Source organism: Poecilia mexicana, unplaced genomic scaffold, assembly GCF_051168715.1.
Source record: "Poecilia mexicana isolate PSO_F unplaced genomic scaffold, ASM5116871v1 scaffold_17, whole genome shotgun sequence".
In the NCBI taxonomy this organism is placed as follows: domain Eukaryota; kingdom Metazoa; phylum Chordata; class Actinopteri; order Cyprinodontiformes; family Poeciliidae; genus Poecilia; species Poecilia mexicana.
Window position 1 is genome coordinate 11,804,904 of NW_028263386.1, and position 16,706 is coordinate 11,821,609.

Sequence of the window (16,706 nt, forward strand, 5' to 3'; positions counted from 1 at the left end):
ATTCATTTGTTTATTATTTTTTACTTTCAAAATCAAAAAGGTTTATTATGAATATTTTTACCTAAATACCATATAAAACCATAATTCTGACTTTCAGTCATATTTCTGACTCATTCGGTCTCCAGGCCAGAAGGGTTGTTATTTAAAATCAATGGATAAACAGACTCATAAGTGTGAGTTTCATGGTGTTGATTTTGTAAATCATAAATGTGATTCATAATAAAGAACTATGAAATTGCTTTGACTTTATAGCCACTTTAAAACACCAGATTCTTACATTTAAAGACATAATCACCAAATTCCTTATTTTGACTTTCTAAATCTATATATTATAGTGTCAGGTTCAATCACAATTTAGTAAAATAATATCTATTTGAGATGTATTCAGAAGTTTGGCCTTCATAATTATACGTTTCAAATTGATAACGATACAATTTAGTTCTATAAGTAGGAGATTAAAGTCAAATTTAATACAAGCCACATTCATATTTGGAACTGTTTACCTTGGTCCTCATACCACTATCTCACAAGTCTCTCTTGGAAAGTGGAAATAATGACTTTGATTATTACATATCAAATTTATCAAAACAAACCATGTGCAATTACTTTTCAATATAGTGGTGCCTTAAACAGACACTTCTTGACTGAAGTGTCTAAATAATAGTTTTAAAAATAGTTTAAAATCTAAATGCTCTTTTTCTTTTTCTTCTTAGAGGCAAAGCAAATGAACCCATTAAAACCACACAATAATAATTAGTAACTTCCACATTCTGGAAGTATCTCTCGTATTTTTTTCACAATTGTACAGCAACGTCAATATAGATCCATGTGATGCACATTATACCACATTTTAATAATCAGATCAATTTAAACATATGCACCCTCACTTTGTGGCCTGCAGGGGGAGAAAGAGCAAATCTTATCAGTGGTGTATGGCTGGTCGGTCAAAGAGCGCCACCTCTCGCTTGTCCATATATTCCACCCCTCCCCATCTCCCCTTGACCGTCTCCTTCACAGTTGGCTCGCAGGCAGACGCAGCTGAATCCCAACTGAGCTGGCCGCTGTCCTTGCTCCGAGAGAGACAAGAGCAACCTTGCAATGATCTCGCTGGACTTGAATTTCAACATTCTGACAAGGGACCTTTCACATTATTTGGAAAATCAAGTGAAAGTTGGGCTGTTTGGTTCGGGAGTGGGGTTGTCTCTGGTACTCGGCTTCAGCGCAGCTTACACCTGCTATTATTTAATTTCGGTAGCCAAGGTAAGTCGATGTTAACGCGATTCCGCACGTCAAACAGCTTGCGTGTGTGTAGATGTGGGTAACAGATGTGGATTTATCCTTGAGGAGCATCCTCCGGCGGTGAGGGATGAAAGCCGAATGGTGCGTTCACTGACCGCAGTTTCTGCCGGGAACTGCATATGTGCCGCCGAAATAGACAAAATGCATTTGTCTTGTTCATGAACACGCTGCACATATGTATATTGGCTCCTCAATAATGACTGGTAGATGGCGAGACCAGCCGAGTAAGGCCGATTTTTTGCTGGAAACCGCTGCTGTGTCGACAACGCTTACTCTGCTTGAAGGGTTTTATGTAACACATGCTGTTGCCGTCATTGACCCGGCAAGCTATGGATACTCGCATCATAGATTTAATGCAATAGTGACAATAATCTATTATACATGACCTTTAGGATAACAATAAATGTGTATGAGTATCGTGTAATAGTGGGTTGACATAAATCTGATAAATGATGCGTTTAGGGGTTGTTTTTTTTTGTAAAATTGCTTAAAGCTGATAATAGTGGCTATTCCAATCATTTATGTGCGTTTCAAATTGAAATTTAGCAATATGATTATGGCTAATGAAGGATACATCATCTCAATTAATCCTAATACATCACTAAAAGTATTTGTCCCTAACATTTCTTTTGTCTCATTCAAATCATCAGTGACAGTCTATTTTAAAGTCAAAGGTAACCCAAGCAAATAAAAAATTTAGCAAAAAAAAAAAAAAAAAGCTGTCCAATAAAATAACTACATGAGTAAGTAACCCACACCCCCTTGTTATTTTTATTAAATAAATTAAAATGCGATTAACCAGATTTTTAAACTTACAACTTAACACCTAGACTGTATTGCAGCCTTACCTGTCGAATCAATCACTAACAGAACCTATGTGACAACAGGAAGTAGGTTAGTCCTGAGCTGAGAAGATTCTAGAACAGATTAGAAAAAAGTAACTAAAATCAATCAATCAGATAAGGTGCGACACCTCAAAATTATCTTTTTCATTTAATCTTTTAGAGTTGTATTATTGAGTAAATTTATTGCCTTGAGCTTTTAACATTTTTTTAAACAGTTTAAGTATCTTTTTAAGCTGAATAAAATAACATTATTATTTAAGCTGATAATGTTGCTTAAATTATCAAACCAAATAAAATTTTATTGGTATAGCACCTTCCACCGACAAGTGCTTTACATCATAAAAACACAAAAATACAATGTCATAGAACACACAGTCAACAATTTACAAGTAAATTTAAGGAAACGTAACTTCTCGCAGTCATTTAATTTGTATTACTTTACATCAAAAGTTTCTTTTTGGGTTTTACCAACGGGTTTCTCATTTTTAAATAACTACATGTAAGTTTGCACATGTGAGCTTTAATAATTATTATCATTATTAATGCTTCTACCTTGGTCCATTTCATACAGTGTTTTGTATAGTCATCTTGGAGTTTGAGATTCTGTAAATTCACCTTTTTATCCTTATTGCATTATCTTAAATATAACATATTTTTATTATACAGCAAAACTATTCCCTTTTATTTTACAGAAACCTCAACTTATTTCTGGCGGTAAGAAGTTCTACCAGTTTCTAAAGGAGCAATGTCCAGTCGTGTCAGAGACTTACTACCCCACATTTTGGTGCTGGGAGAGTCGCATTCAAACTCTGCTGAGACCTTTTGTTACAGCCAAACCTGGTGTTGTCTATAGAAAGTAAGTTCTTCTCCATTATAAATTGTGTACCACATAATTTGTTGGCTGTTAATCTAATTTCAGTTTTTGTACTTTTTTTTTTTGAAAGCTGAAATCAAAACCCAGCTGAATTCAAGAGTTAGAGATAGTTTAATTTGTGTTAAAGGAAAAGCATTCTGTAATTTATGTCAATTAAAGCGCATGTATGATTTATTTAAAATGTATTTAAATGTGTTATTGTTTGCCTACTACGTCAATGTGGATTTTCTGTATTTACAATATAAAGCATTTTTTTGTGAAATTTATTCTGTTCTTGTTCATATTTGTGCTGTGACATGTGACAGTCCTTTATGGCATATGAAGTCTTCAGTGTCAAGTTTAAAATGTGTCACATGTTTTGTATAAAGGTAATACCCGAGATTGGTCAAAAAAAAGAAAGAAAATCAAATTTTACTGCTTTAAAAAATGGATTTAGGGACTCAAATCTGTGCAGCATTTTGTGTACAGTAGCTTAATCCCAGATGAATCTGTTTTTGATCAAGATTTGATTAAAGTATTTTTGAATTGGTCTTATTTTGATTTAATTTGGCTGTTTAGGTTTTACATTATGGCAAAAACAAACAGTGACTGTTGATTTAATTGTAAATTTTACTTTCTACTTTAAATGTAACCTCCACTGTAGTCGGTCCCAAGGACATTCACAGTGCCCATGCTTTGATGCTCTCTTTTGTCAAGGTGACTTGTATTCCCTCAATGCCCAAGTCATCCTAGTGCAGATCTCTGATATCAAGCTGGGTAAGAACAATGTTCACATTTGCTGAACTTAGAAAATTTCCTCTGGGAACAGCTGGACAATCTCCCAGGGCTTTAATGAAATTATCCAAGGTTGACCCAAAGACGGCCAATGTGAAATCCGTCCTATTTGTAGTAAGCTTTCTGGCTGAAATTTCACTCACCTTGTTTTCTGATGGGAGGATTAGCGATGCACCTCCTCCCACTTTGTGTGCAGGTTTCTGTGTCAGTCCTTCTTGACTTTAAAGTCTTGCCTCGGGTGTATATTTCGGGGCAGGTTCTGTAATTTCATGCCGGTGCCTCCAACCTAAGGCCGGCCAAGCCCATCACTGGCAGTACAGCATGGCTTTATGTCCACTGCAGCGTCTTAAAAGACTAGATCCTCATTCCAGGCTACAGCTGTAAAGTGCAGTAACTGAGTGGCCATAAGAAGCTAATGGTGCATTGCCCTGCTCTTTATCTGAACTGGCCACGTGTTGCAAAGTCCACTGAAAAGATGTTCACGAGACAAATAAGGCAGCTGTAAGTGAGCGCTCTGCTCATATATCCAATTCCCCTTTGACCATCGGCTCTGGGATGGATATAATGAAGTAATCAGTTTACCTGGAACTCATCTGAAGGCTTAGATTGTGCAGAGGATGGAGTTAATCACCACTTTTCCACTCATTTGCACAATTTCCTATCACCATTGTTTGTTTGTGTGTTGTGGGCTTGCCTCAGTATTCCTATGCAATCTGGAAGAGAAAATAAGAGTACAGAAAATATGTGTTTTTCCCAACTTTATTCTTCAATGTCTGAAAGTTGTATCCATTGTCAGTTCGTCTTTTCATCCATCCATCCATCCATCCATCCATTTATCCATGCCTCTGGTCCCTCGCATGGCATTTATACATCCATTCATCCTTAAGTGGTCATCGCAATATGCATGTATATAATATCACAAAGGCAAGGGACTCTAAAGAAAATGGGAATAATTTTAATCAATATTGTCATCACATTTTTTTTTACATTAGTATTACATTTAAATATTTTCCTGATGTCATACAGTCCTATTTATAATTATGTTTTGTATTTACACCTTATTATTTTGTTTGTATTTCCTTTTAACTCATGTAAAGTACTTTGAATTGCCTTGTTGCTGAAATGTGCTATATAAATAAAATTGCCTTGCCTTGCCTAAAATTAGTCTGGAAGAAAGTTTGAAAATGAGAAGTTTGTAGCCTCCCCTATGTTTGTATATCAGTGGACCAAAGAGGCTGATAGATACAGATGCTGATGCAGGGTCTCTTTCGGGAAGAGCCATATTGCTGAGCTGCGTCTCTCTCGTCTCTGCAGCGAGCTAATCAAGGCAGCAGATGGAGGACAGATATCTGTGGATTGGTTCGACAACGATGACAGCCTCTTTTATCCCGACCCCACCACCAGGCCCACAGTGCTGCTTCTTCCCGGCCTGACCGGCACCAGCCGAGAATCCTACATCTTGCACATGGTCCAGCAGAGCCGGGATCTGGGTTATAGGTGGGTGGTCTTGGCCAAACGCGCTGGCTGCGGTCCAGTGCTGAGCAGACATTCAAAGACACTGAATCACAGGCTGAGGCTAGCTGTGCACTATGATGTCATCTGCTCTCTAGCCTGAATATTCTGCAGGCTTTCTACATTTCCACGCAGTTTTTCTTGACTTCTTCTCCAGTTTTAAATATATTAATCAGAAACAGGATCTGGTGTTACTTTAGGTAAAGTGCACCAGCACAGTGGGCTGCTCAGGCCTTTCTAAAGCGCTTTTCTTGTAAACAGTAAAACGTTCCAAGAGCTTGAAGAGTTGCATAGGGATGCAGTTTTTATCTTCACTTTGTTTTCTTCCCATCTCCAACAGCTTGTCTCTGTGTTCCCTGCACTCATTCTTTCACCGGCTTTGGGATGACATGGAGGAAGAGAGCCGGCATACTCAGCATCTTCCACCCCTCACGGTTGTCCGTGTAGCTTAATTAATTACAGCTTATCCCTGTACAAGCTTTGCAGCTTAGCTCCGGCCAGCTCCCGTGTCTGTGCTGCAGAGTGTGTTTAAGCGCCCCTCCGTCGCTGCCCCACCTCCTCCTTCCCAACGTGCTGTGTAGCTTCACAAATGCTGCTGACTTACGCTGTTAGAAAACAGCAGGACTGACTCCGACACATGATAGATGACTAAGGAAATGTAGGGAGGAGAGATGCTGATGTTTTCATTTGTAGTACATGCCTTTTGCACAGCTGGACCCTTTGTTTGACCTCATCATATTCAGAATGTACTTTTATATTAAAATAATTGATTCAAATTATGCTTTCCTTTTAAAAGGTGATGGTTTTTCCCCATTCTAAAAGGACACAAATGTGGTTAGTGTCGATGAGTTCTAATTCTAGAACCTAGAAATACTTTAGAACTTTTGATACCTTTTTACACAGTTTTTTGCCAAAATTGTCTTTTACAAATTCTTCACAAGGGGAAAGACAAGAGGACATACAGTTTTAAGTAACGGCAAAATAAGTGTTGACCTTCATAAGTCAGGACATGCCTTTAAGAATATAGCAACTCATCCGAGCGAGCTCGTATATAAACTCTGGGCAGTGTTACAATGGTTAACACAACTGTAATTGTCACAAATTAGGCGCTGGACAGAGACCAGAATTTATTCTCCAACCACACACCTCAGGGAGGAACGTAGGAGATGTGAAAATAAAGTTCAATGTTAGAGAATTTTATCAAAGAGTGGCATCTCTTGGTCAACAATTCTCAATAAAAACCCATATAATTTTTAGTTATCCTACCAGAGCTGCTAGCTCTATAATGAAGTGTTTGTTGAATTTACAGAGTAAATAAAGATGAGTTCATTTGTATATCGATAACATTTATGATAGTCTGATCATGTACAATTTATGAAGAAGCTGAAACCATAAAGATTTATGAAGTTATTTCTTGTTTTTCTCTTTGCATTACAGATGTGTGGTATTCAACAACAGAGGGGTTTCTGGTGAAACACTACTGGTAAGAGTTCATGAGGTGTTTTGACTTTCAACGTCTCATTCAGTATTTAAACAATTTTTTTATTTCCTTGGCTTATCACCCATAATACAGATGCATTACAGGGCATTACGGTGAAACTGGTGTGGCTTAGTTTTCTGTGTCAGTGTCTCCAAGAGAGTTCACAGAAAGACTGCATGGACTGAGCACAGACAGCACAGTTTCACAGCAGCGATGAAGACACTTACTTCATTTTAACGCAGATCCTTAGAAAAATAGCAGCACCGAGCACTCCGACACCTGGCGTCACCTGTCCTTTTACACTGGAGATATATTTAGCCGACAAACAAAACCCTGAGCTGGATGGCACTTTAACTGTTTGCATGTAAATTATTGCAGTAGAGTGGCGACATCTCCTTGATCTCGTCGTACTGTGACACTGCTGCTGGACCGGGTTCCCAGCTAAACCTCAGTTGTATTTATATTACCCACAGAGGGTTGTCTTTGTCAAAGATTCCTCTTTGTGGACATAAATCAGAATAAGCCTATATGATTTTTATGGTTCTGCTTGACTGTATTTTTTAATTCGCTTTCAGGATTCAGATATTGCAAAATAATAAAATAATTCATCCAGTGTCATACAGGTTGATGTGCTGTGGCTCAAACTGTTGCACTGCAGTTTGTCTCGAATGTTGTTGACTCAGCTGTATTTATACACAAGAAAGGAGTTGGACCCTGTTACCTTGGAACTGGATCAAGTAGTGGGAAAGGAGGAATGTTCTCCCTTGCTTCAGTTGGTATTTGTGCTAAAGACTATGGAAATTAAATAGCCTTGGTACATCTGTGAGTGTGTACAGTTACAATGAAAGCTCTCTATTGTTTGTTATGGCCAGTAGTTCTGAATGGCCCACTGTGTTCAGGATTTTCCTGCCACAAATACGCATTTTATAAAGGATTGTATGGTGTTATAGATTATAATTAGATTATATGGTTGCATGGAGTAGTTAGTTGTTATATTTAGATTGTCCTTAAAGTTGTATTTAATATTTTAGTTAGATTATTTTTAATATTTGAATTAACTCTGGCTGGATATTAGAGCATACTTCTTATCAGATTTGGTAGATCTCATTTGAATTGATTGCTCTCCTGCCACTGACTCAGCTATCAAGCAGAGTCCAACCATTTTCAAAAGGATTTGAATTTGAATTTATTTCTATTCGGGTGAGTGTTAATAACAAATAACATGCACCATACATTTATAGCCTAAGCGAATTTGCAATGGCTGTTCCCAACTGGGCTTTAGGTAACATAAAACAAAATTATAATGCAAAGTTTAGAACTCAGAGGTCAGGAATGTTCTTAAAGTTTAAAGATCTACCACCTGGCCCATTCCAAATCAAGCTTTGATGTATATTTGCTTTGTTAGAATCCATATTTTAACCACGCTGACATAACGTTGAACAAGAAGGACCAATTTGGAATTTGGTCCTCCCTCATTATTCCATCCAGTTTTTGCAGTGCACCGGTGCCTATATGACAGTTTAACACTCGCCATGTTGCTGCCTCTGCTGCGCTTGACAGTTGAAACAATGGATTTAAGTGGTGAAGCCTCTCCTTGACTACTCCACTCACAATTCTTGTCATTGTGACCAAAAAGTTCAACAAAAGCTTTCCCACCTCAAAGACTTTGAGGAAATCACAAAAAAAAGATAAACTGTCAAAATACCAGTGGAAACATACCAAAAAAAAAAAAAAAACTGGTGAGAAATTATAAAAATGTTTGATGCCAATAAGGACTTTGCTAGTGAAAAGAGTAAGCGTATTTTTTACTTGACATTCTTTTACTAATTTATAAATTTAAAACAGATCCCCCCCACCCTTTTACATTGTTCCAATAATTCCTTATCAGAAGCAACTGTATGCTGTAGAATCCTTCTTCCACCCTGACAGAAATGATTCAAATCTATCTGCAATTGTCCAGAGCTATTCTGGGCAGTTTATTACCATAACTGCACAAACTGCATGTATTTGATTGTTCTTGGGTTATTTAATCAGTTCCTAACCATTTGAAGAGTTAACAAGAGAAATAGTAGAGGAGGAAAAGCCACAGGTTTCTCCTTGAATTCTAATTGTGGAGGCCTTAAAAAGCTTAACAGCATCCTGGGAAAGTGTCCTTGTTAAATGGATTCTGTCAGCCAACTGGCTGGTTTTAAATATTAAGTAACCAGCTCTCACTGATAGCACTGTTTAGAGGGTGGGGGGCTGAACTGCTTTTTTTTTGTTTGTTTGTTTTTTGTTTTTTTTCCAGGGGAGAACACAGTTATTCTTATGTAATTTTCAACTAAACGATAATGGCTGAAATTTGTTAATATTGATGATAAAAGTCATCCATTGTATTTATATACAAGAGATTTAAAAGCTAAAAACATATAACCTGCTTACTTACACATAGTTGAAAATCAGCTTTCAGTTTTGGGTCTGATTTGAGATGTGCAACATGCTGAGAAAAACATAAACACAAGGAAATGTCTTCACGTGTTTCTAGACATATTTCAGTTTAGTTTAGTCATTTTGTGAATCTTTCCTTTAGAGGATTTGATTGAGCAACAAAAAGAACTGGACATGCAACAAGCAAAATTTGAAAGGCTAAAGGAAAAAAAAAAAATCTGGATTTTTTTTTTTAAGCCTTGCCAGCACATGTCTGAGGTTGGATATTAAAAATTGAGAGATACAAATGCCTTTTCACATGGTAAATATTAAACTAGCTGTTTCTCTACCTCTGAATCTCTCATAGTATATCTACAGTGTAACATATTCATGCACAGCTAAGTAAAAGTGCTTGTACTTGCAACTGACGAGTTCGGATTTCTTTTTCCTCATCTCAGTTGATGCTGTTTGCAAAACAGAGCGCGCTATGCGATGCTTTCAAACGAGGAAAGCTGCTGAGGTTCTAATCAGACTTGAACATTTGTTTAAGCTGTGGCTTGGAGCGCATGCAACTTGCCAGCAGCCATTAAGGTCAGCATGACATGACTTTTAGCTATTTTAATGGGGCAATTGAAGCTGATGGCAGTCAGTCAATATTTGAGTGTCAAACAAACAAGAAATAAAATAACAGGAGCAGCTGTTAAAAATAGATCCCTTATCTACCTTACAGCTCTAATGAGTGAACAACAGGTCCAACCGTTATAAAACACTAAAGTGTTCAATTGGAAAATATCCTGTTGTGTTTGTATTGCTCTACTTGTTTGCAACGGTTTAATGCCCAATGAAAGAAAAGTCCAAAAAGATTATCTATTACTTGTCATGAGTCAGTACTTTGTAGAACCACACTTAGCTGCAATCACAACTATAAGTCTTTTAGGAAATGTCTCTACCAGTCCCATATACATCTAGAGAGAAATTTTTATGCCAATTCTTCTCAGGAAATATTGGACAGCAAAGATCTCTGAATATATTGACATAGGCCCTTGTTTCTCTGGCTGTATGTCTGGGGTCCTTACCCTGCCTAAATATGAAGTTCTGCTCCAATTTCGAGTCATGAAACAGCCTCTTACCAGCTTTATTGCAATATTGCCTTTTGTTTTGCTCCATCCTTCTTCCTTAGATCTCCGTAACGTTTGTCCTGCAGATAGAGAAGCAGACCTTTGACTAGGTTACCTTCCTGTCCATTCCAGACCCCGAGGACCTACTGCGCCGCTAACACAGAAGATCTGGAGACTGTTATTGATCACATCCAGAAAACCTATGAAGCGGCTCCAATGATGGCTGCTGGTGTATCCATGGGAGGGTAAAGAAACATTCAAGCGCCGGTAGACAGGAAAAAAAAAACGTTTCAGTGATGATATTGGACACTTTAGTGCTTTAAATTGTTTGTCTCAGTGTTTAGTGCTGCGTGGCAACGCTAATCACTAATCCCATAAATTGAGGGGTTGCTTTGAAATAGAATCCCTGTTTTCCTTCAGATGTCACTCTTTCTACTTCCAGGATGATGCTGGCCAACTACCTGGGTCGTAAGGGCCGGAAAACCTGCCTGAAAGGGGTCATAGTCTTCTCAGCAGGCTGGGACGTGTTTGAGTGCACCGCGTCACTGGAAAAACCCCTGGACCGTTTCCTCTTCAACTCCTACCTCACCAGCTGCCTACAAGCTTCTGTGCACAGGTCAGTCGGGGCCAGAGCAGGATTAACACAAGCCATTAACACACCGTAGAAATGCTGCTCCCAAAATACTCTCACAAACAAGCATTTTTAAATGTTTGGCTGTATAAAAAAATATTACATATTATACTAACCTCTGAAGAACATTAACAGAACCTGCAAATCATTTACAGTCATGATTGTGACATTGTTGTGAGTGGAATGAGTTGATGGTAAACAAGTTCATGGAAAAAATGATTAAACAAAAACGTACTTAAAATAACAAGAAGAACAGAGGGAGCAGGAACAAATGGTGACCAGGTGGATGAGTGAGTGGAGCTTTAAAAACAGAGAAGCTCGATCGCCAACAAGGAACAGGTGGCTGACCGCTAACAGGGTGCGGATGAGAGAGTGGACATCCAGTAGGTGGCGGTAATGCAACTAAATGTTGATTGCCAACTGCCATTAAGAAGAAGAAGATCTGATAGCTCTGAAGAATAACAGGAGCAAGGTTGATCCAGTCAAATAAGAATAACTAAGGCAAAGCAAACAAATTACATTACAACACAGAAAAAACAAAAACAGCCAAAAATCTTGACAATAAACAACAAAAATGCAGAACGTTTCAGACTACACTGAGACATTTACCAGAAGGTTTACTGAATATTTTTCTGCAATTATTAAATCAGAAATCTGGAACAAAAAGTCAAAAGTTCTCTGAGATTAAACTAAAAACAAGAAGCTAGTTATGGGAATAATATGTTTTAATTTCTGGACGTATGCTATTGTTTCACACAAACTGGACAAGAAATAATGTCAGGTTGGTCAGTAAAGATCAAATGGAGAGCAGGAAAAGTTACCGAAATTGCACATATCCTGCTGATTTTACATCCTGCTGATTTTAATGATTGCATGCAGAGAGGGAGAATGTAGGTGCCCAGCAGTCCCTGGTGGAGAGGTCACAGAGGAAAAACTGTGACTCCGAACATGTCAGAAATGTCTCCACAAACATCCTTTCTTTTCCATTTTAATCTCAGAGGACTTCTGAAATTTTATCACAAATTTCTGACAGAGTTTTGAGGGAGTTTTTTTTCTCCATAAATCCCCACTTAGTCCTCCTATATTTATGCTCAGAAATTTAATCAAAGAGATTTTGTCTTTGTTATCCCAATTTAAACATGTTCCAACATGAAGGAATTAAAAATGTTTTACATTAAAATATCTTAAACAATTATCAGACTTTCTGTCATTTTCCCCTTTAATTTTGTCTTTGGTGTGAAATGAACTTGGAATGGTTTTGTAACTTTTAGATAAAAATCATATTAGCTCTGTAGAGGTAGTGTCAGTTTGACCAATGTTCCTCCCTGCAGACACAGACCGGTGCTTGAAAAGTGCTATGACATTGACCATGTCATGAAGGTAGGACCATGTCTGTCATGTTAAATCATTTGGAGCCATTTCTTAAACATAAGCCGGACTGAGTAGTTTTACCTGCTCTGTACAGGCAAAGACTATCCGAGAGTTTGATGAGAGGTTCACCTCCATCATGTTCGGATATCCTACTAATGACGACTACTACCGCGATGCCAGTCCTGTGCACAAGCTGAAATCTGTGCAGGTGCCAATGCTGTGTCTGAACGCTGCTGATGACGTCTTTTCTCCATCTCACGGTGAGCTACAGTAGTTTTCTTAATTGCACAATTACACATAAATAGCTTTGTGTTGGTGTAGGTGTGATATGCACCTGACGCTAGTATTGCCCAACATCCCAGAAATGGCATTTATGCTAATCAGACTCACATGAACTGAAACTGGTAGACTCACATCATGCGAAACCACAGGAAAGAGGGCATTGAATCCACTGTTTTGTTTGCAGCCATTCCAGTGGAGGTGGTGAAGCAGAACCCTAACTTGGCCTTGCTTATAACCTGCCATGGAGGCCACATTGGCTTCCTGGAGGGTCTGTGGCCACGACAGAGCACTTACATGGACCGAGTCTTCAAGCAGTTCGCGAAGGCCGTCATTGAAGAAGGCGGCCGGCTTAAAGACCTCTCCTGATAAGACAACTTAGAGTGGTCCTCTCGTTTCATCATCACCCATGTTTTTTTCACTACATTCCATCGTTTTCTTCTTCCATTTCCATCCTTTTTATTGTTCATTCCCAGCTCTCTATAATTCCTTCCTTCCTTAACACCAAATGTTATTCATCTTTATTGTTTTTAGCTTCTTTGCCTTGTCTTGATGCTATCTTTGCCTTACATTGATCCGTTCTATTCCTCCCACTGCCGCAGGCAAAAAAAAAAAATATCGTTTTCTTATTTAAAGGGCATATTATTAAATGCAGTTCTTCTGTTGCGTTCAGATTCAGATCATTTTTACTCTAACCGTGAACTCAAAGATAGGCATAGCTGCTCATGTCAGTTCTGAAAGGTTTAATATTTCTCATATTGTTCAGCCTAAGAATTTGGTGGTAACCCCATGCTATTTATCTTTTTTCCCCCCCATCAAGTTAACTCAAGTACTGTCTGACTTATGTAACCTTACGTAGTTTTTAGCACTTACATCAGTAGGATTGTAGCCCTCAGGGATTTCCTTTCTTTTTCTCTCTTGTTCCTCTCTTTTCTTGTGAAATGTCACTTTTGTCAATGTGTTCTCCTTCATTTTGCGTCGTACTCCACCTTTTAAAAGTAGATGTTAATTCGCTGTTAACAAAGCATAATGTTGTTTCTTTTGAGTTCTAACTGGACCCGTGAATTATGCTTGTGTGCTTTCTTTTAGAGAGGTCAGAAAGTTGATTCCATGTCCTATTAAATGTGAAGCTGCTGTTAGGAGACATTTTGCTATAAGGAATGAAAGCAGAAAGAAGAAATCAAATATAGATGTACACACCTGTGAAATATTTGGTATCTTTAGATACATATATTTTGGCAGTGAAAGGGGGAATATTTGAGTGATTCTAAATTTTGAAGACATAAACAGATTCTGTACATTTGCTTGGCCTTTTGTCTTATTAGTTTCAAGGATAAAATTATTAGGATTTATTGTTTTTAATTTATACAAGGATGCCTTTTTGGAGCCATTTCTGTACCTTGACTTGTTCTATTCCGTTCTCTTTTTTTTTTGATGATGATAAAAGATACATGCTTAAACCCAAAGAGACCGAGGAGAGATAACACTTTGCTTTCAGTTTGCATGCTAATTGACGGCTGGCTGTAGCTTCACATTTAAACAAACATGCAGTGTACCGATGACAATGACAATCTACTGATGTGATTTTGTTTCATCTGTGGGTATATTCTACATGCACTTTTACTTTAAGTTCTTTTACTTTCACGCACACCAAATAGTTTTACAAATGGAGAATATGGAGAAAATCTGATCCATGACAAGGAATGTAAAGTTGCACTATTTAGTTGGTACTACCATGCCTCTAACTGTCTAACGCAAGGCACTTATTTCCTCAGAGCTATGACAGTGAAAATCCTAAAGTAGAGTGCAAATGCCATGAAATTTATTTTGTGAAAATGTTGGTTATTTATGTGGCTCTCTGGGCGCTTTATACAGCTTGAGTTAAATGAAGTAAAATGTGAGGACGTGGTTTGCACATTGGCTGTCTGAAGTGGTGTTTGCTGCTTTAAAGGATGTGTAGCTTGTATTGTTTCCAGTCACTTTTGCTTTCCTTTGCCAACAATGATCAACGGGCTGGCTACCATTAATGAGTTGGCATGGAGGAACTGAACACTTATGACTGGTGGCCAGAATTTCAGTAACAAAATGCATGAAGATAAATTGACTACGTTTTCCCGTTGAATTTTACTGTTCAGTTGTTTTGGAAAATTAGTGCGTTTCTTCATCATCACGTCCTGTAACTGTAGCACTGAAGGCAAGTTTGTTTGTTTTTTCCTTTTCATTTATACTGCATTTAGTTTTGTACGGCACACAAAAGAAGACGAGTAAACATTTGTTTAAACTGTGCAGCAATAAGATTTTAAATATAAAATCTGTCTATAGCATAAGTACTACTGTATTGACATTACCATCTTTAGTGTATGATGCTGTATTTATTGAATTATTAAACAAAGTCTAGGTCAATTTGCCTCCTGTTTCCTGTGCTTTTGATTGCTGAAAGCGTTTTCTCTGCAATGTGGGTGGTAATCTTTCTGCGGTGGAATATAAACAATAACCACGCACCGTCCACAATTACAAAGTTAAAGACTTCCTCTCTTTTTCCACATAAGCCATCTCAAAATCACACTGAGAGCAAGGCATTTGACAGTCTGCCATTGGAGTGGGTTTACTGCAGCATTAGTGTGTGACTGCAGGGTCTCGCATCACGACATTAGCTTTCGGTCTCTGGAATTGACTCAATCCACGCTGGCTGGCTTAGCAGCTGATAGGATATGCATCACTGCAGTGGTGGATGTTATCCACAAAAGGCTAACTGTAATCCTGCAGTACTCTACTTACCTAAAGTGCAATCCCCCAATAAGTCCACTGACAGAATTTGGTTTTTAGCTAGATGGTGTAGGGAAGCATTTGGTTGAATTGACTTGAGTGAATTTGTTTTACCCTGAGGATAAAAAAAAATAATAATCTTGCTATTTGGTTTATGCACTACATCTCTACTGGTAGGGTTCATTACATTTACAAAGCATATTTGCTGTGTTCTTTGCCATGAAGTTATTACTTTTTTTTTTTTTGCTTACTCTGTACAAAGCTGCAGTATGTGCTAATGTCATGAAACACTGGGGCTTGTTTTTTTACATATGTCTTTCTTATCACACTAGCATTTAATACTTCAACCATGCTTATGACCAAGAAAATAGCTGTGACCTGACTATTGACTGATGGTGTCGCATTCTGCTCAAATGCAATGCTATGAACAACTAATCATAAGACCCATTAAATTCAGCCACCCATATAATTCAGGCTGAATTAAATAAAATTCAGCCTGCAGGCTCCTTGCTTCTTTTAATCACTTAATACAATAATATTTGTTCTGCTTTCTGTGGAAAACCCACTTTCTTCATGATTCATGATCATTCTACAGAAGCTTATGCTGAATCTTTGCTTGGATTACCTTATTTTTGTTTTATGGTAACACAAAGCTACTCTTAAATCTAACAGAAAACAGCTTATGTTTGCTTAAGTGAAACTATTAGAAACAGGAACATGACTGGAGTGTGATTAGTGTCTATAAAGTAAAGTAGTTTAGCAAAAAATGTTGAACATCATCAATGAAATAAAAATACTTGCACATTTAATAGATTCTCTAAGTATTTAGATGTGAAACAGTTTGAAAGTGTCAGGGTTCTTCTTTCTATTACTATTTAAGAAGCATCCGAAATCAAACATCTCTTACAATTAACCACTTCTTTAGCTTTTTGTCTTATAAGCACAATATAAAATGAGCAGAAATTAAAGTGCAAGGCACTTATTACTGGCCTGTCTTTGTCATCCTAATCAGTCAGGTGCTGGCTGAAAATAGTCATGTGTCATATCGCACTGGAGCTGTAGGTAGATGGAATGTGCTCTAATATTATCTCACAGGAGCTGAAATAGTACTGTCCCTGGACTGGCAATGCTCCTATGCCCTTGCAGCACTCCGAGAGAAGATTCCAGCAGACATTAAGAGACCATTTCTCTTATGTATGATTAGTGGGATTACTGTGCATGGACACAGTTTATCTGGAGATGTGTTGAGGAAAGAAAAGTCGGCGAAAGAGTTTCAGACTGAATAGGTGTGTATATTTAAATGCAAACTAAACTTAGATCCTAAAATGAACTTTGACAACGCTGCTGATAC

The 16,706-nt window shown here is 37.8% G+C and overlaps 1 protein-coding gene across 1 annotated transcript; it reads left to right on the top strand.

Moving 5' to 3' along the window:
* Positions 1–1,005: 1,005 nt before the first annotated feature.
* abhd3 (abhydrolase domain containing 3, phospholipase) lies at positions 1,006–14,992 on the top strand. The gene is made up of 9 exons (XM_014998308.2): positions 1,006–1,260; positions 2,837–3,000; positions 5,107–5,289; positions 6,742–6,787; positions 10,441–10,553; positions 10,751–10,924; positions 12,271–12,319; positions 12,405–12,570; positions 12,777–14,992. Exons 1-9 carry the CDS (start codon positions 1,099–1,101, stop codon positions 12,956–12,958), a joined length of 1,239 nt encoding a protein of 412 aa, XP_014853794.1. The 5' UTR covers positions 1,006–1,098; the 3' UTR covers positions 12,959–14,992.
* The last annotated feature ends 1,714 nt before the right edge of the window (positions 14,993–16,706 follow it).